The sequence below is a fragment of the Apteryx rowi genome, unplaced genomic scaffold (genome assembly GCF_003343035.1).
Source record: "Apteryx rowi isolate R43461 unplaced genomic scaffold, aptRow1 scaffold_31, whole genome shotgun sequence".
Lineage (NCBI taxonomy): Eukaryota > Metazoa > Chordata > Aves > Apterygiformes > Apterygidae > Apteryx > Apteryx rowi.
This window is the reverse complement of record NW_020449530.1, coordinates 2,837,234-2,861,147: the sequence shown is the minus strand read 5'-3', so window position 1 is coordinate 2,861,147 and position 23,914 is coordinate 2,837,234. Positions and strand designations below refer to the sequence as shown.

General features: G+C 37.1%; 1 protein-coding gene across 3 annotated transcripts in view; it reads left to right on the top strand.

Annotated features, from left to right (window-relative positions):
* Positions 1 to 23,914, top strand: part of ERC1 (ELKS/RAB6-interacting/CAST family member 1) — a 315,358-nt gene that overhangs the window by 272,264 nt on the left and 19,180 nt on the right. For all 3 annotated transcript variants that reach the window (XM_026070417.1, XM_026070415.1, XM_026070416.1), the window contains one exon: positions 11,605 to 11,706. In XM_026070417.1, coding sequence (XP_025926202.1) covers positions 11,605 to 11,706 — 102 coding nt within the window. The remainder of the gene's footprint in view (positions 1 to 11,604; positions 11,707 to 23,914) is intronic.

The following is a 23,914-nucleotide window of genomic DNA, read 5'->3' as shown; positions in this document are numbered from 1 at the left end:
TAAGTGGAACTCTCACAGCTGAGCCTGACCAAGTTCTTCATGAGATCTAAATAACTAGGTATCTCTCTTGTTTTTACAGTGGGATTTTTATTTTCATTGGGAACTTAAAATTTTAAACACTCAATTTCACCATTGTACCCCACTTAATCTTTTTAACAGTTTAAAAAACAAATCTTTCCACCTTTTTCACATTGGCCTGAAACTTAACTGTAACTTCTGATACCAAGCCAGGGTGCCCTCCATCTCCAAAATACTAACAGATAAAACCTTGGCTTTGCCTCCCTTATTTGAACTAGCATGCCAAACTTCTGCCAACTGCTGACTTAATAGTGTTGAAAAAATAATGGAAACGATATAAAGATCCTTAAGAAAACATACATATATAAGTTGTTTAAAACTTGGAAGACTGCAGGGGTTTATTTGCTCTGTGGAAGAAGTAAGTACTGTACCTTCTTGTTCGGGGTTGTTTTGGTTTTTGTTTTCTGGATTTTTTTTTTTTTTTTTTGAGGAGAAATACATTAATTTATACACACAAATCTCCATTTTGTGCACCTTTCAGGTCTCTTGCATATCTCACAAAGAGAGGAGTAAGGCTGCAGTGGGTTCTGCTTGATTGGAAAAAAGAAGGGTCCAGTTTGAGATGTGGGGAAATATAGGCTAAGACTAGTTCTTTACTGTCTATCTCTCCTTTTCATCAATACCAGATGATCAGAAGACTTCTTGGTTGGTTTTCCCCTATTACCAAAACCAGCTAGTCCTCCATTGTCAGTCAGCACTCTTTTTGTGATACAAAGAGGACTTTAAAAATATAAAGGCTTCCTTGTTTCCTCCTAGGTCTTCTAGCTGCAAATAAATCAGTTTAGGTTGCCCCTTGTCCTTTCGTTCATTCATCTCCACTACTTCCTTGGCTTTGTCATGGCTGTTTAATATGTGACATCACCTGTCTAAGTTTATTGATGGTGCACTGAGAAGATATTTAAGGATAAAACAGAAGAGGTATGACTGTTCAGTTTTTCATCTTGCCCCCCATACCTTTTTCTGTTGGCAGTTCTATAAGAGAGATGGAATATATTTTTTTAAGCTTTTACAGTGCTCTTTTTGGTGCCCAACAGCACCATAACTGATATGAAATGGCATAATGGTAAATGTAATAAAAGCAACAAATTATGAGTAGAGAAGGTAATGACAGAGATACTGTCTGAAATGCAGACGCATAGGAGAAATTCATCTGACCAGACTGGCGCATCTCTACACATTGTGTGCCATGAATTTTATAGAAAGGAAGAGAACTTCCTTCCTTGGTAAGAATAATTTTGACATAAGTCCAGTAAAAAACCTGAATGTTTCTCCAGTCTTTCCAGTTAGTACTATTATCTAAGCTCTGATGCAGATTTAATAAGAAAAATCAACCTCTGCAGAAAAAAAATGTTGGTTTATTGTGATTCCCTTTGCTTGTGTACTGCGTGTAAGAGCAGAGCGGATGGACAGGATTCATCTGTCCAACTCTGTGTATTGCACATGTGCTGCTATGTGCCTGGGCAGGAATTTGCCTCCCTGGACCAAACACAGGGACAGTGTAGATGGACAGGCATCCTGTGTCTGCAGACCACACGCACAGATGGTGTGGACAGACAGGAATGTAATGTCTGTGTGTGCGCATGAAACTCATGAGGCAGTGCTGTTCTACGTGGATATTAACCTAATAATTGGCTGTAAAAAGTAAATTCTTAACATTAATTTAGTTTAGGATAGCAAAGCTCTGTTGGTTGACAAGGAAGCTTTCTATTCTTCCCTCCAACAATTATCATGGAAGATTTTGGCCAGATTGAAAGATGAAATTGTGATGGAAAAATAATAGTATTTTCTTCTATTTTTTTTACACAACAGCTTTTAAAATTAATTTCAGAACAAGCATAAAGAGTCTTGAGGTTTTGTTTTCCTTTTTTTAAAATGTTGCTATCAACGCTGTTTATATCACACAGACACATTCATGTATAGACCCAGAGCCTAGGTTCTGGGCAGTTACAGACAGTCTGTGTTGAGATGATACTGAGCAGTTCACATCACTTTAGAATCTAGGAATTTGTATCTGTACGTAACTACTATTTTTTTTTTATTTTTTAATGCCAAGAACAACCTGCATAGAGGGGGTGACTCTTTGAAGCTGCAGGCAAAGGCAGTTCAAGTGGTGAGTCATATAACAACAAAAGTGTGCAAGGCTAAGAGCTGTGGTGAAAACACTGCTGTGCAGCTTCCAAAAATACAAAATACCTTGTCAAAGGAATAYTTTTACTGTTATTTATTATAAAGAAACAGTCACAAGAGACAGAGATTTGAAAACTTTCTAATGGTATCAACTAGTAAAGGTGTATGTAGATATCCATGAGCAAATGGTCTACAAATGGGATCATGACTAGCTTTTAAGATTTACAGTAGGTGAAACTTGCTGTACAAACTCCTAGATGAGATTTTTGCCAATCAGTTATCATATATATCCCTGGACTGAGAAATTTTCTGAAAGCAGACTAGGAGAAAGACTTTAACACCGAAGCAGAGTGAATGAGGCAGTTGTGTCGAACAGCTTTGTTACTTTGAGCATAAGCTAGTGCGTTTACTTTAGAAAGGAGAGCCAAATGGAAAGAATAATGTAGGAGAGAGGGACAGAGTAAGGTAGAAGAGAATTAGATGAGCAGGGTGTGGAATGAAGCTGACATGAAAAGGGACAGAGAAATTTCAAGTAAATTCATAACCAACTAGAAAGGATCCAATCAACTTTGTCAGCTAGAAAGCTTTTTTTTTTTTTTAATAAAACTATATGCTTATGGGCATATATTGTATCTATGGGATACAATGTAGGTAATTTAGGGCTTTTTGCCTTCAGATGTGTGAGCATTTTGTAAGACTAACCTTGTCTCTGGCGCTTAACCTTAGTTCTTAAATTGCACAATTTTAAACTAATCACAACATTCCTATAATGTTGGTATGCATTTCCAACTTTAGCATAACCTTAGACATTTTTTTCCAGGAGCTTACATTTTGTTTTGCAAAATAACATGCATCGCCAACCTATCAAAGTTGTTAGGATTGTTTATGTTCCAAACTCTGCTTCAGCTTGTTTTTCTCTCTGTTTTTTTGTCTTTGTTTTTCTCTTAAATGATAGAACATATAATGAAAATTTTAGCTTGGATCCAGAGACATACTGTGAGAGGAAAAAAAACGAGCAGGGAAGAAGTAGAATCAGAAATTTGCAACAATTTGAGTAATGAGGACCTTGACAAAGACGTTTTTTTCCTTTTACATTATTATAGAAGTAGCATTTCACTTTTTTGTTCAAGTGAATTGTCCTTGGTGTGTATCAAAGTTGGTTAAAGAAACTGAATGAACTGTATATATTAAACATTCAGCAGACATATGAAGTAAACATGAGAGGCTGTCTGCTGTTCAACTGAGAAGTTGCAGCAATTTGGCCTCCCAGAATCTTAGAAAGGCATGGAGTGAGATATCAGAAAACTCCACTTCTAGGGCATTGCAGCATTTAATGCAAGGATATATTTAGAAACCACATCCAGACTCTTACAACTTGAACAAAATATACTGATTTGGGCCAGGCATTTATCCTAACATTATCCAAAGTAGAGTTTAAATGACAGCACTATCCATCTGCTTATCTGAGTTTTAGTCCCCAGCAAGTAACTTTAAGTCTGTTGACGAGTTTCAACAAAATTTGTCAGAGGGAAAGAAGCCTCAGAGATCTTGAATCATATAGGAACTTAATTAACATCCACAACTGGGTAGAGGAGAAAATAAAAACCCAAAGTAGTGCTCCCATGCAGGGAAAGGCAAGAAGAATTGAGCTATGATGTGTTTTGCTTGGCAATAGCATATGCATATGGCTGGTCATTCAGAACATATGTACTCTCACACAGGTTCCAGCTGACTCTTGCCTGGAGGCACCGTGGGGAAGGAGGGCAGGAGAACATTATTGTAGGGGCGGAAGGCCAGACTTAGAAGATGTAGGATACAAATCTGAAGCACACAGATTTCATCAGCCAGTATAAAATGGGTAGTAAAGTGGACTCCTATACTCTTCAAAGGTAGCTTTGCTGTCTGCAAAAGAAATCCGTTCTTAACTGATGAAAATAGTAGTGAAGAGGGCACAACAGATGGAAAATGGAAATAGTGTGATTTAGCAAAAAACAATTAATGTTAAGCTAATTTATATAGATGAGTTGTTTTTTTCTTTCAGGGCATGGATACTACTGATGTTATATTCTCTGGCAGGAAATTTTATAGTAAGGGCCTTCTTTCCTGCCTTGGCATGGAATAGGGATCAGACTTGCCCTCACCAACTGTGCCATTGGGCACGCTCATAAAACAACGAATATTTACCTGCATACTTTAAACCTGGATTATAAAGGTTTTATATGCTCACTATTGGAGGGTAAATATAACTAGTTCTCTTGCTTCATCCTAAGAATTAAGCAAGCAGTTTATTCTGCCTGCTGTTGCTGCCTTCAGATCAATTTCAATACGTAAATTTTATGGCTTGTTTTAGTGCAAAGGATCCAGGATTCTTTCAGGATGTTGTCATAGGATACCATTTGTTCTTTGATCTTGCATAGGCCACCCAGTCAGTATAAATCAGTGATAGAATACTGTGGTAAATGTTTTCAGACTTCGGCCCTTGTTCAGATATCTTCTAGATACAGGAAAACACACCTTACCCATCTTTCTGCCTAGAACCCTTGCAAGCAGTGGAAAGATACCAAAGAACTAACATATTTATTTTTCCCCTGAGTAGTTAGTCATGAGAGAAGAAGGTGGGGATTGGTTTTTTTTTTGTTTGTTTGTTTGTATTTTTACAATTAATTGCACTAAAAGCACAGTTCTTACTCTCTTAAGTCTTTGACTGGGCAGATTCCAGCTCTTATGAAACAAATGAGGGAAAGGCAGTTGTATTAACACCATTCTGTTAGTCTTAAACGCAGTTTGACTCTAAAGTGAGTAGAAGAGAACTAAAGGAACATATAGTATAGTGTTCATATGAATATACCACAATAAGGAATCCCAAACATGATCTGATTTGGGTTTTCTTTTGTACCACTGCTTTTCTCTATACAGGATGCAGAACATAATGAACAGTTATTTGTTCATCTCCTTAGGAACTAATAAAGCTCCAAGAGACACATTCCTGTACARGGAAGATTTCAGTTCAAAGTTTGCTTGTTTAAATCTATCCACATGTGTCTACATATGTCAGGCCTCAAGACAACTCTATATCTAAATGATCTGCCAAGGTTTTTGAATGTGCATTCTCCAGAATGACGTTTCTCTGTAATTATCACACATGGGGAGGTGAACAGAAAAAATGAAAGAGTTAAATATAAAATTAACTGGGTTGATAAAGTCTTTCATTTTATAATATATCATTGTTGTAACACTGTCAATAGTTGGTGTGGAAGCCTATATCTCAGGTAGAATCTGTATTAAATTTTGCAGGTTTTGAAAATCCTAGCAGCTGCATACTGCACATACTCTTTGGGGTTACAAAAACACAGAACCCAGGATGTACAACATCTGTAGTTAATGAGAAGATTTTGCATTTGTTTTCAGCTGAACACCATGTTCATTTGCTGTTAATAGTAGAATGTTAGTTACTAATGCTAAACATTGCTAAAAGGAAGCCAAACCTTACTAATGATCACAGAATCACAGAATGGTTGAGGTTGGAAAGGACCTTTGGAGATCATCTAGAAGAACCCCCCTGCTCAAGCAGGGTCACCTAGAGCCCAAGACTGTGTCCAGAAGGCTTTGGAATATCTCCACATCCCAATCCCAGTGCCACCATGATATGTCTTTAAGACCTTATAAAAAAAAMCCCAACAACTCAGCATGTAACATTTGTAACATGTAACATTACAAATTTGAAAAATGTCTCATGGATCATTAAATGCTATGAATGTGAAGGGTGCATATAGTAAAATAGTTTATACAATCTTTCAGAGATCCTGTGTTCAAGGTAAGTATATATTCAAGGTAGTTATGGAGGGCATCATACTCTAATAACAGGTGAGGTTTATTCTCTCTCTGTTTCTGACAGCAAGATTCCAGTAGATCAATGGTTGTGTATGGCTTGCTGCATATTTTCAGAAAATAAAATAAGGACTATCTGAAAGTCTTTACAAGAATGTAATTTTCAAAGATGCTGAATTCTGCTCAGGACTTGGGAAAAAAAAATTTGCTTCAGTTTCTCCATTAATTTTTACATTTTTAATTGGCAAAACTTTTTTAGAATATTGCATTTGCATGTTGGTGCTTTCAGTGAAACATGCAACTCTTTAACTGAGAGAAATGGGATGACTCTTTTAACTCACTGACACACTGTCTCCACCACATATCCATTTGTCACAAGTACAGTCATTCTATTAATGTTTACCTAATGTGGGCTTTTTTAAACTCTACATTAAAGGATTAATAAAGCTTGTTTAGACTAGTTAGCAAAGCCAGAAATTACACGACTCAAATATTTTACAAAAAATGAGAAAGCAGCCTCTGATGTCATGGTTTCCACTGTGCTCCATGGTGGAGAAACAGATTTGATGAGAACTGGTTGAGTAAGTTACACTAATGTCAGTATGAACCAGGCTAGATTAATGCAGTGAATGCACAGCTAATTAGCTAGTATCTGCTTTTTATTAGAGGTCTTGTCTAGAGATACAGAAATATGTTATTCCTACAGATGAAATTTGGTTTCAAAAACTTGCCAGGGTACTGGTTACTGGAACACTAGCTATCCTGCAGAAATGCTTAAGGTATGTATTCTCATTATACCATCTAACTTAGTGCAAGCTTTCAAATAAAAATATTCTCTAAAATATATTATAAACAATGTATATGCAGTTAAATCCGTGGTTTTCAGATTTATATGTGGAATGCCACTATAAAGGGCTTGTTAGTCCTGGGCAGGACTGCTATAGACTGTTTTACCAGCTATGTTCCAACATATGTCTCTTACTTTCTCCCTACACTCTGCGGATCAGCTTCAGTTCAGTTTTTTCTCGTATAGTAGTTCAACTTTGATAAAATCTATGGAATTTGGTATTTAGGGTGTAGGTGCACAACAAGCTACCAGTGTAGCTTTGCAGTGAACATAAAACAGCTTACTATTGGGCACCTCCAGGTGAGACTACACTTTGAAACAGTACATCCGTGAAGTAGGATCTTAGTGATTCTCAAAGAAAATTCACCATGGCTACAGTTTTGGCAGCTAAAATATTATTCAAGTGTTTTTTGGAATGGAAGTTTTCAGGTGTTGTCTGCATTGAAATAGTCGACTCCATGGTAATTTCCTTGTTTACCCAAACATCTAAAGAATACAAAATACAAGCAAAAGTAAACTATACAATAACCAAAAAAATATGGGGAAAATATAGTTACAGTAAATGCGAAATCCCTGCAGGCGTACAAAGCAGCAAAAGAGAAGAGAGCATGTCTAAAAGAAGTAGTGATGCTGAGCATTCACATTTATGAGTAAAACAAGTTTATCTCTTATTTTCTCCTGGTGCGTTTTCTTTCAATATAACCACCTGCTGTAGCAAGGGACAGAACAGAGGCCAGGGCTAAATAATGACAGGAAGGGAATTAGGGAAATGTGTAGAGAGGCAAGAGCAAGACGGCAGAAGTTTAAAAAAAAAAAAAATCCACACTCTTTATATACAAAGAAGATGAAGAAACCATAAGTTAGCTGAGCCCAGACCAGAGTATTTGATCGCTTGAAACATCGTCAAAAAAAAAAAAAAAAAGGCAAGATCTATTGCACTATGCTGGCACAATCATGTAAGTGGAGGAAACTTTTTTTTTTTTAGATACAATACCCATTCAGATGTTATGCTTTAGATCTGCGGTTCACAGGCTCTGCTCTGCAGATGTCTTGTGGCAAGTTATCCACAGTCAGTCCAGGCTTTCAGTGAGAAGCTTGAAAAGGGTGTGCGATGATTCTTTGGTAATTTTGAGGGTTGACGCTAGTCTAAAAGGTTTGGGGACTGTTCTTCTGTGTAGTGATTACTGGGAGTTTCAAAGGCTTTGAAATGCTCCCAAGTGAATGACAGTACTATACCTGGGCAATCTCTATTTATAATGTGGAGGTAGGTGGCTTTATTTAACTTTATTACATAAAGATATATCTTATTGCTTTCTGGATTTTTACTGATTGGAGGGCAAGAAATAAGTTTAGGGTGTCTGTTCTGTCCAAAAAAAAAAAAAAAAACCTCTGGGAAGATCGAGAAACCTTTATAGTTATGGGGTTTTGTCCCTTTTTCTTCCATCTGGCATTTTATCTTTAYGTGCATAAAGAAGGTCCTGGTCACAGTGATCTGACATGCAGTTCTTATCGCCACTAGTTTTGATAGCAAGCTCTGTAGGTTTCAGACAAAGGCACTCCTCACGCAGCCTGCTTGTCTGCATTGCTCATTTATTTTCGCACGGAGCACAGTGGTTAAACCACTTTGTTGTTCATAGTTTCTACAGCACTGGAGAAATGTTTGCCCTAGGATCTGCGCCATAACCTCATAAGGTGGGAGCAGATTGTATAATAGCACAATGACAAAGCAGTTTAGGACTGCAGGATGTTGGAGTGGTTCCCCGCAGTAAAGTAAACTGTTTGTTTTTAAATCATTCCAACAGCCATATGCCAGTATTCTAGAAATTTCCATCCTTTTGAAATTTTTTTAGGAGGGGAGCAGTAGGAGAGAAACTCAGGAATTTTCAAAACAACTGGAAATACACGAACCAATTAGAAGTTGCTCAGTTAGCATTCGAGTCCAAAGAAGAAACTTTTTATTTCCATGTTTGACAGGAGGAGGATTAGAAAAATATTCTTCATTCTACAACAGTGCTTGGAACTTTAATGTTGGAAAATAATTTTTAGTGGTATCTATCAGTAAGTAAGCTTCTTTTCTTTTCCCTCTTGATTTTTGCCTAATTACAAAGATATATGTTTTAAGTAGTTCCTGTTGTGAAATCACATTGCTGAACATGACGTTTTCTTGCCAGGACTTGTACATCACAAACATGCACTCATAGATTACCAGCAGAAGCAGCGGGAAGGTCAGGCTGGATTAAAGGGGAGCACAGAAAATGACTTTCTAGGTGAACTGGTCCTGTGTGTTCATCATCACTGGGATGCTGCAGATCCATCTGGATTAGATTTTTCAGCAGGCTGTCATGGAGCTAAATCATAGTTGTGCAACCAAATGGAATTTTGCAATTTAATTTCCTTTTCTTTTGAAAACTTCAGCCTTAATATCTATAAAATTATCTGAAGGTGAAAAGCCCAAATAATTAGAATTACAGAGTAATTTAGGTTGGATTTGGTCATCTAGTGCAAACACCTGCTCTAAGTATGTCCAACTAGATCAGATTGCTCTGAGCCATGTCCAGTCAGGTTTTGAGTATCTCCAAAGATGGAGATGCCATAGCCTCTCAGGGTACCTGTACTAGTGTGTGATCATCCTCACTGTGAGCAGGTTTTTCCTATATCTACTTAGAATTTTCTGTGTTCCAACTTATGCCCGCTGCATCTTGTCCTGTCACTGTGCATCTCCAAGAAGAGTGTGGCTCCATATTCTCTATTCCCTCCTATCACATAATTGAAGAAGCCTTCTCTTCTTCAGGTTAAACCAGCCCAGTTCCCTCAGCCTCATACGTCCTGCCAAGTATTAATGGTAGGATAGTCTAYTTGAAATTAAGTGACTGAAGTATGCAACTTCTTCAATTCCACTTTAGAAGGTTCTGTGAGAGATACTGTCCTTCAAATGTTTAGGTCCATATATTCTTCTGTTCCTGTAATGGCGCTAAGACAGTTTTTTTACATGCAGTATCGTAAAGGGTGTTGCCCCTTTCTGGGAACTTTACAAAGCTATTTTTTCTCATAGAAAAGTCAATGCGCTATACTAACATTCTACTAGCCTGATGTTTTTTCTGCTTTTTAATAGATTCTTTCACACACACTTTGAAAGTCATGTAGCAAGTTGTTTATTATGAAGAACAAAAATTTCCAAAGAAATGTAAAATAATTTGGAACCTGTAGATCTCATTGCAAAGAAAAAGTTATTAAAGAAACCAGTCTTAAATATAATAACATAATAAACATTGAGAAGGCATCTTGAGAATAAACTGGTTGTCCAAGTATTAATATAGTGTGTTTCAATCAGTGACTTATGAATGATAAGAGTCAGACTTGGAATTCAAAACTTGTCTGACAAAACTGAGCAAACAATATAAAAATTTGCTATGGTTACATTGCTTTCCTCAAGCACAATGTAGTATTGACTTTTTAAAATTAATACAAAATAAAATCAAATCCAGATTCAAACCCTGGACCTTTTCTGTAATGATCTGAATACAGTCTAATAGAATCTACATTCTCTAGCCTTGAGGCACTCATTAAAATTATAGTTTTCAGCGAGAAACCATTAAGTTATGAAGGGAATGAATCAATAACTGGCATTTTTACAGAAAGTTTTGAACTTTCATTAAGACATTTAATTTTAGTGAATCTTTGATGATTTAATATGTCTAGCTATACATAATTTACTATGTATCATATCTAATGTAAGTCTGTCTATGCTTTTTTTTTTTTTTTAATAATACAAGGATTTCACAAGGCTTGAGATGGGACTTTGTCTATCTTATGAGGTGCAAGGAGAAATGCCTCCTTTCCCTTGTGGGTCTGCTCCAGGTGTGGGTGCCCAATGACAGTGGCACCCAGATACACTCCAGGGAATTTTGAATTTACTAAAAATTTGCCTTGAACATATCTGGTAGTCAAGAGTTCCACACTGTATTTTATATTTTGTGTTTTAAAAAAATCATATATCCTTGGAATTTTGCAATTTCCTAAGAAGTTGAAGAAAAGTTAAGAACAAGTTAAGAAACTTGCTTCATATTTTGATAATTCTCAGCTTGGCTGTATGCAGTCTGTAATTTCATACATCTCGATTACATCACCATATTATTCTCTTTTTAATCTCCTCACATGAAGGCTTTTCTATTATTCAGGTTTTTCTCACCAGTGTGAGGATTTTTTTCCTACTCCCTGCTATATCCATTGAAAACTGGTTTGAATGTTTATACTGAATGGACTTTTCTTATGTAATAAGTCATAGTCAGCATTTTTATTATTATCAGGTTTTTTACTCTTTTTGTAAATCTAACTTCATCATTTGTTTTATTTTCAACTAACTTCTGCACATTTAATAGATGTCTTCAATGGATTGTTTTCCAGACTGGTGCTTGAATCTTAATCCTAAGGTTCTTTAACAAGAAATGAGTTTCTTTGTACACACACAACAGCAGGAGGCTTAGTAGGTACAATTTAGATGAGCCAGTTAATTGCAAAACTAACTTAGCCTCAAAGTGAAGTGGTTTGTGCATGTCTAGCAGTTTTTGCTAATTCTCTGTAGTAATATGTACTAACATTTTATGTACATATCTATTTTTTCCATATATGGATTTTGGATATACAAGATAACATAAATATCCTATTCCATTAGTCCCTATGGTTATATTAGAAGGTAGACTGAGATTCTTCTTTTTCTTGAATAGACTCAAAACCGCATGAAGCTGATGGCTGACAACTATGAGGATGATCACCTCAAATCCTCATCCCATTCCAACCAAACCAACCACAAGCCCTCCCCAGACCAGGTAATATGTCTCTCTTTTTCTCTTGTAAACTAATTTTTACTATGGGGTCTGATTATTTTGAGTCATATGTAGTTTTCCCTGACATGCTTGCAGTACCTTGGAACAAAAATAACATTTCACGGTAGAGTTATAAAACAGAAATTGATGCTGCTGTTGTGTCGGCTTCCTTGAAAACTCCTGAAATGTGAACGAACCATTCCCAGTACCAAACTGTTATTAAGTGGGTGGAGATGAAGGAGCAGACAATGAAAGGGAAGAAAGAAATGTTACTGTCTTAAAATGCAGGACTGGACTCTTCTCTAGCATATATTGATTTTAGAAACTCAAGTTTACTGCTTGAGTATGCGGAGTGTCCAGGAGCGTTTCTTGTCTTGAGCAGCAGGAAATCATGCTCAGGACCAGCTTTCTGATCTACGGATTGCATGTGAGCAGTTCCCTTCATTTCCCAGGAGGGAGTCCTGGCCTCTGTGCCAGACGAGCACAGACTGCTCCCTCTCAAACTCAGTGGGCCGTGAACTGAAGGAAAATCAATTTACCATCTCCAAGGCAGTGTAGAGCCTCATGTGTCATTTACAAAGCACAGCCGTGTGCTTGATAACTATCAGAGATGTTACCTATCCCTTGGGTAGCACAGAAAATGCCAATGTAATTGCCTATCCCATGTTGTAATGTCATCCAGTCCAGTTTAATTAAAATATTAGCAATCATTAATCACTGTCTTGACAAAGTGAAGGAGCGTTTGGCACTCCTCTTCGCCCTCTGGCTGATCTAGAAATTGTTGAGGTCTGAAGGAAGGCATCTCACTCTAGACCTTTAAGCACCAGCTCAGTGAAATACAGAAATTATGAGTAAGGTATGAGAGGAAGGCGGTGAACAAACAAGTACATATTGACCTTCCAAAAAAAGGTACTTAAAAATCTCTTTTCTTGTGTGTATCAGAAAACAATATGAGGTATTAAAAGAGGAATGATTAGAAAATTTCTCCTTTTCAAATCACCTTTCCTTCACATCTTGCTTTAATACTCTCCTCTAGATTATAAATAAAGATCTGTAAATTGAATGACTTGAATTTTCTGGAATGCTTTCAGAAAATGTTGGTCATACCTTCCTCTGGAAAGCGGAATTGTTAATACTGCGGATTGAATTGATTTCCTAATCCTAATTTGGAGGAAATTTTAGAGTATCTATTGTTTATACACTGCAAGTCTGTAGTGAAATCAAGTCATTTTCATAACATAACTGTAGTAGGWATTTAAAAATGAACACAGGTAGCATTCACAGATGAAAGGAAAAGATAAAAAATTAAATACTTAAGGAAGTCATTGCAGGGACCTCTTGGGGGGGGGTTAGGGGGGAGTCGAGAGGGAAGTTGGAGGGTCTAAATGTACTTTCCCTGTGTGTAGGGACATTTTAAAAGCTAACAAAGCTTCCAAGAGAACAAAGAAAGCTGTCCCTCCAGGTGGCTCAGAATATTACTTCAAGAATTAAAAGAATGCTTTTTTACTACTATTTGTACTTASGTTATGTGCTTTAAATACTAACCAAGTCTTTATTTCGTTCCCATGCTGCTCTGGGGCTTTCCTCCCCTTGCCACCTCTGCACCGCTAGGATGAGGAGGAGGGTATTTGGGCATAACGAGTCAGATGCTCTTAGTGCAGCCATTTTGTTCAGAACGGTGAGAATCCCCTTCTCTTACCAGTAAAATGCCTCCCCCAGTCACTCTCGCCTCTCGCTTCGTGTGCTTTGTGAAACCCCCGCGCACTTCTTTTCCCTTGCTCATGTCGTCTCTGCATGTGGGTGCTTCTCGTGCATTTATCTGTAGATTGGGATTTTCGTCTTCTGATAATCAAGCCATTGTTTTGTGCTGTTGTGGGGAGAACTTTCCAGGGCATGTAATTGAATTTATGTGCAAAGCAAGCTGCTAATGCAACTGAGAGAGCAGGAAACGTCTCTCATACAATTTGTCGTTAACTTCACAGAGGAAATGTTTTCAGTAAGATTCTTTTTCAAAGCAGTTTGCAGTGTAGCCAAATCTGTGCATGTTTTTTCGATTCTGGTTAGTAATGAATTTGCTCAGAGATAATGTTCCTTCAAGAGACTATTGGTTTTAAGCATGTTGAATGTGCCACTGAGATTGCTACCACATAAGCTGACCTAAATAGTCACAGCTATTTATCTGCTCAGAATAGATGATTCTTGATAATGACTAGGAATATAATTTTATATAAACTTTGAAGGCAGAAAAGAACATCTCCTTAACCTTCCTCTCTCCCCATCTCCATCATTCTCTGAAAAAAAAAAATGGGAACAAATTCCTACCTATTTGTCATTTAAACTCAGTTTGTTTCTTTATATCTGTCCCCATAATTTATTTTCTGCTGTCAAATTGTCTCCAGAACAACTCCCATTTCCAGAAGAGAAGGCAATGCCTGGGAAAGAACCCTTGTCCTCACTCTTGTTCTCTAGTGAAAAAGACAATGCCCTTTACTGACCAGGAGCCTTGGTACATAGTTACACAGATCAAATACAGATTACAAGGCTACAATACATAGGATTCATTTTTGTCTTACAGAATAGGTCTTAAAGGAAAATGAATTTATTTGAAATACTTAAAGAAAGTATTCTAAGGGGTTGCAATATAATACTATTTAAAAATTTATATGAAACTTTTTCACTTGTAAGAAAAAATATTTCACGTGAGTTTATTTGCAGTCTTTCTCAGAATTTGACTTTTTATATCAATTATTTGAAATATTTTTTCAGAAAATTTCCATGGAAATTTTGGACCCTTGCATTTCTGAAAATCATTACTTTTATATAAGTTTTCTAAAAATAAAACAAAAGAATAAGATACACTCTCCTCTTTTTCACACTCGCTCGATTAACTACAGAGTTACATATCTGTCTGACTGCTTAGACAGATCCCTCTTTTCAAGTCAACCATCTGAAAAATGTAATCCAGCTGTGGCAGTGACAAACTTGAATTTCATGCCTTGGGGTTTGAACTGAGAAAATCTCTTTTGTGGAAAAATCGATAATGTGCTTCATTAATTTACACTCATTGTTGATTTCACATTCTTTTTTGAGTCGCTGCTCTTGCAAGGGTCGTGTGTTAGTATATGATGTTAGAAGTTTTAGAGACTTACAATGCTTGTAAAGATTTGCTGAAGCATGTCAGTTAAATACAAAGGACCGGGTAAGTAAATGATGAAAAGGAAGAGCACGCTCACTTTGAAGGTAGGAATGATTCTGATTTTTATTCTGGAGTGAAAATTAAGGTTGTGTAGCAAACACTGATGGAAAGATACGTCTCTTTTCCTCTCCCAACTGGCGACACATTTATGAATGCAACTGTGCAAAGAAGTATGGTTTCTCTTAGTTTACTATATAAAAACAGAGATGGTTCACATACCAATTAAACACAGTGTACCCCTCCACTTTCTACCTGACACATTTTCCTCAGCTTCCACACTATAGCAGCAAAGCAAGGCAAGTGTGCTACAAAATATCCCGATCAGAGTAATGAGGCAGCCGGCCTTCTCTCCTTACGTGCGTCCCATTTGAGCAACATGACAGCCTCAGGTCTCTCTTGCATGCAATCAACAGGGAAAAGCATAAAGGTGATTGATGCCTCCCAAGGCAGTTATTCCCAACAAAGTAAGTGTTTTTAATACAATATTCCATGTCCATTCAAAGAAAAAGTCCTTCTCATCCCCTTTGTAAAAAGAGAAGATATTATAAGCCACAGATTCCATAACCTGCAGGTGTTAAATTAAATGTACATATACAACAATGTATATGTTGCAATGGTGAAGAAGAGACTGATAGCATAAGGCTTTGAGCTAACCTTGTTTTTTAAAGTTCCTTTAGATTTGAGGAGGTAGTCACCTCTGGTCAGTACTGAAGATAAAGTGGAGATCACTGAAATATGTAGAATAACAAACTGCATTAATTTATTTGTATGTTTTGGCATTTTCGTGTTTTTTCCCTGTAGCATTCTGGAATTGGCCCAAAGTGTTAATATTTAATTATGTCAATTCTGTATGTAACCACACTATTGTATATAGCTCCCCTGAAATGGAGCCCTGCTTCTAAACATATGTGCACTTCCTATAGTTTCAGAGTATGGTAGTTTGCATTTCAGTTTACAATTCAATGTAAATACCATTTTTCATCCTGAAATATTAAAATGGTCTTTCCTAGCCTTTTTCTCCAGCTTCATTCCCTTGCTGTCTGAATTCTTATGACTTCTCTTTTTATTCCCCAGATGGAGCTCTGTGCTGCTCTATATTCAAGCATATTCACATGAGCTTGTTTATGAGGATGCTCTTTTGTATTTCTCAAATGCTAAAATGGTCTGGCCAATGGCAATGGCTTAATTAATTATTATTCACTGTTATCAAAAATAATAGGAATTTACCAATGTTATGATATGTAATGTATATTATATGATATGTGTGTATGTGTGTATATTTACATGTACATATGTATTATATCTGGGCTATACACAGTGTAGAGGAAACAGAGCTTCCGTATGTAAACTTCTCAAGCTGCTCAATCCATCTAGTTTTCTTAAGTATGGCCAGGCTATTTGCTATGTTAGAAAGCGTGGGCACAGTTCATAAATCTTCTCATATTACCTCTGTCCATAAAAAGAGAAGTAGTGATTTTGTTGAATAGGTGTAGGTGAGCATAGGATTACAGCAAACTGTTGTAAATGTGAAAGACAAATTAAAGGACACAGGGAGAAAGTGAGGAAAGAGTAAAAGTGCTAAGGGCAAGAACAGAAGAGAAGCAAAACTGAAACACTGAGAACTGATTTATCCCAGTGTATAATTTATACATATTCTATGTTGTTAAGTGTGCACACTGTTGTATAGCACTGTTCTTCCCATATTCCATGGTTCCTGGCTTGCAGTAGGAATTGGAATCTGGTAGATGCCCTCACCGTACAAGCTTTTTGGATCTCAGTCCATGGAAGCATTTTGTATTAACAGTTGCCAAAAATCTCTGAAGTCACGGATATGCCTCCTAAGGAGCAAAACATTTGGTTTTGCTGTGCTTGAATTCCAGGAACTAAAATCTGAAAATGAATGTTATGCTTATTAGAGAACAGTGGAATGGTCAAAGAGCTAGCATTTAACAGGAATGTATAAAAATGTTTTCTTCAAGATGATGAAAATATTGGCAAGTTCCTATTACTTACTGAAAAAATAYTGCAAGACAAAATGCCTCTTACATTTGATATTTTTCTTTAATATTTGAGTTTTACAAATTTTAACACAAAAACAGTAAGTATAGTGCATTGACTGCTGAATACACCAGCCTAATTTGGCAAGTCTCCAAAGATTTCGGAGGTGATGTCTGTGCTGGAAAGAGGGGTTAAGTCACAATGGGAAACTATTTGAATGATTTTTTTAAGAAGAGAGAAACAGTCAATTCAACTAAGATTCATGAATTTCATGTCAAAAATACTATAAATCATAATTTGCAGCATCACTAGAATACTGAATCATAGAATCAAAGAATGATTGAGGTTGGAAGGGACCTCTGCAGATCATCTAAGTCCAACCCCCCCGGCTCAAGCAGAGTTACCTAGAGCACATTGCACAGGATCGCGTCCAGGTGGGTTTTGAATATCTCCAGAGAAGGAGACTCCACAACCTCTCTGGGCAACCTGTTCCAGTGCTCTGTCACCCTCACAGTGAAGAAGTTTTTCCTCATGTTCAGATGGAACTGTCTGTGTTTCAGTTTGTGCCCRTTGCCTCGCGTCCTGTCGCTGGGCACCACTGAAAAGAGTCTGGTCCCATCCTCTYGACACCCTCCCTTCAGATACTTGTACACATTGATAAGATCYCCTCTCAGCCTTCTCTTCTCCAGGCTRAACAGGCCCAGCTCTCTCAGYCTTTCCYCATAAGAGAGATGCTCCAGTCCCCTAATCATCTTTGTAGCCCTTYGCTGGACTTGCTCCAGTAGTGCCACATCCCTCTTGTACTGGGGAGCCCAGAACTGGGCGCAGTACTCCAGATGTGGCTTCACCAGGGCTGAGTAGAGGGGGAGRATCACCTCCCTCGACCTGCTGGCAACACTCTTCCTGATGCAGCCCAGGAGACCATTGGCCTTCTTGGCCACAAGGGCACAATGCTGCCTCATGCTTAACTTGGTGTCCACCAGCACTCCCAGGTCCTTCTCGGCAGAGCTGCTTTCCAGCAGGTCAGCCCCCAAGCACATATACATTATGTAACAAAGGCTACATTTTTAATGTTGTTGTAATTTGACTTTAAGTTTCCCAGTAGACAAGAATTTTCTAAACCTAAGAACTGAAATAAAGGGAAAATCATCAATATGAAGCATGTTTCTCATCTGATGAACTCAGTTTGAGTTTTCTAACTCTAGCTTTAAATCAAGAAATTATAATATTTTGAAGAACATCTTTAGTGAATAAATTGTTTCTGAGAACAGTCTCATTCTAAATAGCCATTTATGATTATTAAAGGATAATGGAGCTTGAATGGCATTTCTGCATGCCATCTCTTAGGACAATTTGATAGAATTAAAATAAAGAATGAGATAAACAGTTAAATCTCACAGAGAATTTGATACTAGTAGACTTATGCAAAAACCAACTGAATGTTCAGGTTTGTAAACCATGTGTTTCTAACTGGCGTCTGCAGAGCAATTTTATCTGACCCCTAGGAATGCCCAGAATAAACATTCACAATTTGCTTCTTGTTTGTTTTGGAGGTGGTKTTTACTTATTTCCATCTGACAAGGATGGAAATACACAACGAATTGACACGTAGTCAGTCAGCACACCTGGCTATTCAAACAGATGAAGAGGAAAGTGGCAGAAGTAGGTGACAAGTGAATATAGTCTGAAGAACTCTAACTACTATGATGGTCAGGTGAGAGGGAGAGCAATAATGACATTGAGGGAGATAGGACAGGCCATCTCAGGACTTCATTGAACCTTTGCCACAGCTGTCAAACACCATGAACTTTTTTTGAGATCACTGCAGAAGTAAAAGTGTCTGCAGTTTGGGAAGTTTGAGAAGAATACTGATTTTCTTCTCATTATTTGGTTCTTGAATTAATATAGTGATTTCTTTCAGTGAAGTACATATGAATAATGAGTTCCATTTTCAAGTGATTACACAGGCATTTGTACAGTGGATAAATGTGATCTTTTTCTCAACATGAGAAACATTATATCCTTGCAGTATGTAGAGCTGTTCGTCCTACTGTCACACTTCTGCTTAGGCTTTCAGTATTGTCACTTATTACGTTGTGACCTCATAAGCTTTTCTATGAATGCTTTTTAAACAAATTTATTTTCAAGATGGTCTTTTTAATTGYTAGGTCAAAAAACACCAAGCTTTCATGCCCGACTTGTATTACAATATAATTTATTGGACAGAGTACAATACCACGATTCAGAAGATAAATTCTTTCCTGGCGTTGTCTCTAACCACTCATTTGTTCTCCTTCTCTCTCCGTCTCCAATTCTCTATTTGTAAAATGAGCTGAACTTTTTGTAAAGTGTTACTGCTGCTTGGGAAAAGTGCTATAGAAGAGCTAGGTAATATTATTACACAATATTTTAAAATAGTGTTGTTACAGTGATATGATGGTGATTCTAATACCTCATTTTGAATTTGTTCCCAAAATTGTGTTAGATTTGTATTTGATTCAATTTATTAATATTTCTTATTTTTCTTTCCAAGACCTTATCCTTTCCAAAAGAAGGAAAAAAAACCCTTATGTTAAACATTTCAAGGAGCTATTATTCTAGCATACTGAACAAAGCTCTTTAGATTGCTGCCTCTTCTTTTCAATTGTCATCTTTTGTCCTCTGAAGGATCACTTCTTCCTCTCAAAGAATTTACAAATTAATTATGTAGTGGATATGTCTGTTATAGTTCTTCTTTCATACATGTAAAATCACTGTGAAAGAAATGTATCTTCAGTTTGCCTTAAAGATGTATCATATCCAAAATTTGAAAGCAGCTAGATGAAATAATCTTACTTTTTTTAAACATTATCATTTGTCCTGACTGAGAGATAAGATGCCAGATTTTTTTTGTCAGTACTGATGACAGTCAGGACTCCTCACTCCCACTTTCCAGATGGGCAAAACTTACAATGAAGTAGTAGTAGTAAGATCCATAATGCAATGCATTCAAATGTGATGATATAAGATAACTAAGTAATCATTACAAGGGTAGCACTTTGAATGCAGTTGTCCTGGTAAATCACATGACCTGCCTTCCCTCCCTTTTCCTGGAACCTTGCTTATCTGGGCACCAAAATTATTTATGCAACTGAAAGACATCGGTGCCTTTAAGCTCAGATAGGGAGACACAAAGAGAGTGCATGGTCTGACARTTGCTGCTTTCAAGAAGTATATGGTTAGAGTAAGATGCATACAGTTCAAAATCCTGAATTACTATCATGCAACTATCTGTTCTTTTCAAGCCCTTCCAGCTTTTCCCTTCTTCAGAGAATAGCCTTTTCTTCTCTGACCGTAATGCCTCTGAATAATGGAAAGCCTTTCCTATATAGTGACTTCCTTACTTTAGTGTAAGTAACAATCTCATTATGATGAAGTGACCAACTTAACTGATGCTGATATCAAGCTAAATAGTATTTTGCTTATGATTCATCTTCTACCTTTCTGATTTGGAGACAGCTCCTTCACACCTTCACACCTTCTCTCTTATTCTGTATCCACACTGACATGTAATCCTGTACCCAGTAAGCAAGGACTGTTGTTAGACTGTCAGCCTAGAGAAGCTTAACTTAAAACGTTGCTAACTTCTGCTTCCAGTCCTTTCCCTGTTTCTGGGAACAATGCTTTTGTTAGCTTGTTTTTTAACTCTGCTATTTTGCTATCTAAATGACTATTTTATGTTTGAAGAATATATTCTCTGTCCAAGAATGTTTTATCTACCAGCACAAAAGAGCTGATCTTGATACATAGTTAGTCTTCATTCTGATCCCAGAATGATAAGACTGAGATTTCCAGATGGAATTCTGTAATCTTCACTTCTGGGATGAATTAAGTGAGCACAAGAGGTGTAACTGGATTGTATCACTGTCTTCCTATTATTCTTATAGATCAAAGCAGAACACAAATAGATACTTATATTCTAAAACATTCAAAACAGATGGCTAGTTTCTTTTTGTAAAGATTTGGACTTTTCAGCAAAACAATTGCAAAAAGGCCATCATTCGTTTCTACCAAATGAGATTATTTCAGGTCTGTATCTTATTTTCTTCTTTGATTTACAGCTGAATATGTTCTTCTTCCACTAGTGGCTTGGTCTTTGTAGCAACTAGGAATTCTGTATTCAGACATTTTTATTTGTACCTGGCCGCTTCCATGAGAGGTGTCACTTATAGATTGTGTGATTGTCTGTACTATCTTCCAATTACTCTGCCATTGAGGTCTCTTGTAGCCCTCATCCACATGCCAGAATGCAACCATGCAAAGCGAGAAGTTTCTGTGAACTGTTGTTCATTGAACAGTGTTGGTAGCATAAAGGAGAGCGGATTTGAGCTCTGACACTCACTGAAAAAATAAAATCAGACTGGGAATAGCTGCAGCCAGACTGGTTATGTCATTGCCAGTACCTTTTCATTGTAAGTTAGGAGGAGAAGAAATTATTCAAGAAGTGGTGGGGTGATGAACAATATTAGAACAGAGAAGGAATCAAGCCCAAACCTGCTTTCCAATGCATTAACTGTGAAAATAAGCTTGAGAGAAATATGACTAAAATAAAAAGTGATAAGGGCATGTAGCCACTCCAGATGCTATGTTTTCCTGGCTGGTAAAGTTTATAATTACTGAAAGATGCCAGATTTTATAGTTCTAGCTCATAGTAGGCTCACCACAGGCAGTCCAACTACATCTGTTTGTTTAATGCAATACATAGATGAGAAATATTATTTATATCTATATAAATACATATATTTGTCCATGGGATTATGCATTTGAATGTAGAGCAAACAATCCTAGAAAGAATTCCTGAAGACAGATGAGCCAGACATCCTGTGACTTCACGTGACTTTGCTTTGAAAGTGTCATGTAGCAAGTGGAGAGCGAGAGAGACAGTATGAGGACTTGGTGTTAGAGAGGGATGAGACAAAGACTCGTGTCACCTGTGGACAGGGAGGTTGTAGTTTGTCTGACTAGAAGAGCACTGATTGTGTGCTCTGGTAGAGCACTTAAGAAATACTTTCTGTTTTCCCTTAGCAATGTAACAGACAGTAGGGAGACAAAAGAATGCAATCACTGGTATATGTGTTCACACGGGCAGATTGTCCCAGTGTACAGGATACAATTCTTCTGCTTTCAGACACAAGCATGTTAGCCACTGKTTTTTTTTGTCCCCTGTAATAGGCAGATGTAAAAAACAAAATACAGAACAGCAAGGAAGAGATGTACTTTCTTGTTCACTCTTATTTAGAGAAGTGGTAGAAAGTTTGAATGGATTAAACAATTAAACAGGTTGGTATTCTTACTTATTCTCAAACTACTATGTTCGTGTTTAAAAAAGAAAAAAAGAAGCAACATCAAATCTAATTGCTTCTGTGCAATCAAAACTTTCACTTGATTGATTATACCTACAAAAGTTCAATCAGGATAATACTATTTAAATCTGTAACTTCATTGTACAATCTGCAAACACTTGTTGCATCATTTTCATTTGCTAGGGGAATACTTTTTTTTCTTGCTGATATTCTAATTCTCAGTATCCCATAAGTTTGACTACCCAGTTTCACAGCTTTATATAATTGAATTTATTATTGAAAATTTTAACTTGATAACTCTCACAACTTATGGAAATGATATTCCCAATTGAAGGAGATTTTAACACACTTAACAGCGGAGTAAAATTTCAGAATCTCTGTAGATCTCACCCCACTTTGTCCGACCTGTTTTTTCCAGAAGTAAGCTTCTGGGTAGCTGGTTCCCAAGAAATTTTGAAAACGAAAGAGAACTTTGACAAATAAAAGCAGCATTTGAATTTTTGTGTCCTGTTCTCATCTTGCAATGAAGTCACAGATTTCTCTCCTTTGCCTCAGCTAGGAATGAGACATTCCCTTAACAGAATGGGCTGTTGCAGAAGAAAGGGATGAGAGGCCTAATGCGTTGTGTGCACAGTGCAATTCGTCATATTTAGGGGTGAGGGTTCTTGCAAATGCTCTTGCTCTTGAACGTAAGGAATTATGGAAACAGGTAAAATTCAGGCAGTATTAGCTGTATGTAGACAACCTCTTCAGCTCTGCCAAAGCACCTCATTCCTGGACATTAGTATTCCCCAATGTTCCAGTCATAAGCATCACACAGGCCTGCCAGTGTGTTTCATTTCTGATATACAGTAGTCCCTACTATTTCATACATGGCTCCCCACAAAATTTTGCTCCACAGCCCATGTAAGCAAAAATTGCCAGTGTCTGGATTTGTTATGTTGAAAAATGTTTGTGAACTGCTTTTTCAGTACTTTAGGAATCCTATCAACCTATTGCAATTCTTTGATTCTCACCTACATTATGGGGAAAAGAGTTTATTTGAATGGAGGGAACTAATGAAAAAACTACTTTCCCTGTTTTGTGTTTTCTCTGTTCTTTTCTTCTGGTCTGGATTTTTCCCAAGGTGAAGAGGGTGACCTCTGGAAATCATTAATCCGTGGGATTTGTTCATGGTGTATAAAAATTTCAAAAAGAATTTGCTTTATAAAAATGATTTCCTAATTGATTTTGTCAGGAATGAACTGAGAAAGAGACAGCTCTGTCAAAATAGCCACAATGTCTTTCAACTCCTTGCTCATGTTGTTTTGTTTTGTTTTATGAGGACAAAATGATGAAGGGTAGATTTAAATCCATTTTTGTCTTTAAAACAAATCTAAAGAAAACTGAGCCTGTCCTTGAGCTTTTCTCTTGTGGTCTTTGAAGGAACCAAGTATCTCTACGCAGCAATGAACTGAGCTGAACTGAACTGGGGTCAGGCAGTGTCTTTTGAGAACTTTCTTCTGTTTCCATTTAAAATATCGAACGGAAGACATCAGTGATAAATTGTTCTGAATTTGAGAAAGCCTTGCACTTTCTAAGCCAAATTCATGCCTCATAAAACTCCACTGCATTCAGTGGTTACACGTTGTTTGTATTTGAACCCTTGCATTTGTTGCCAAACAAACACAAATGG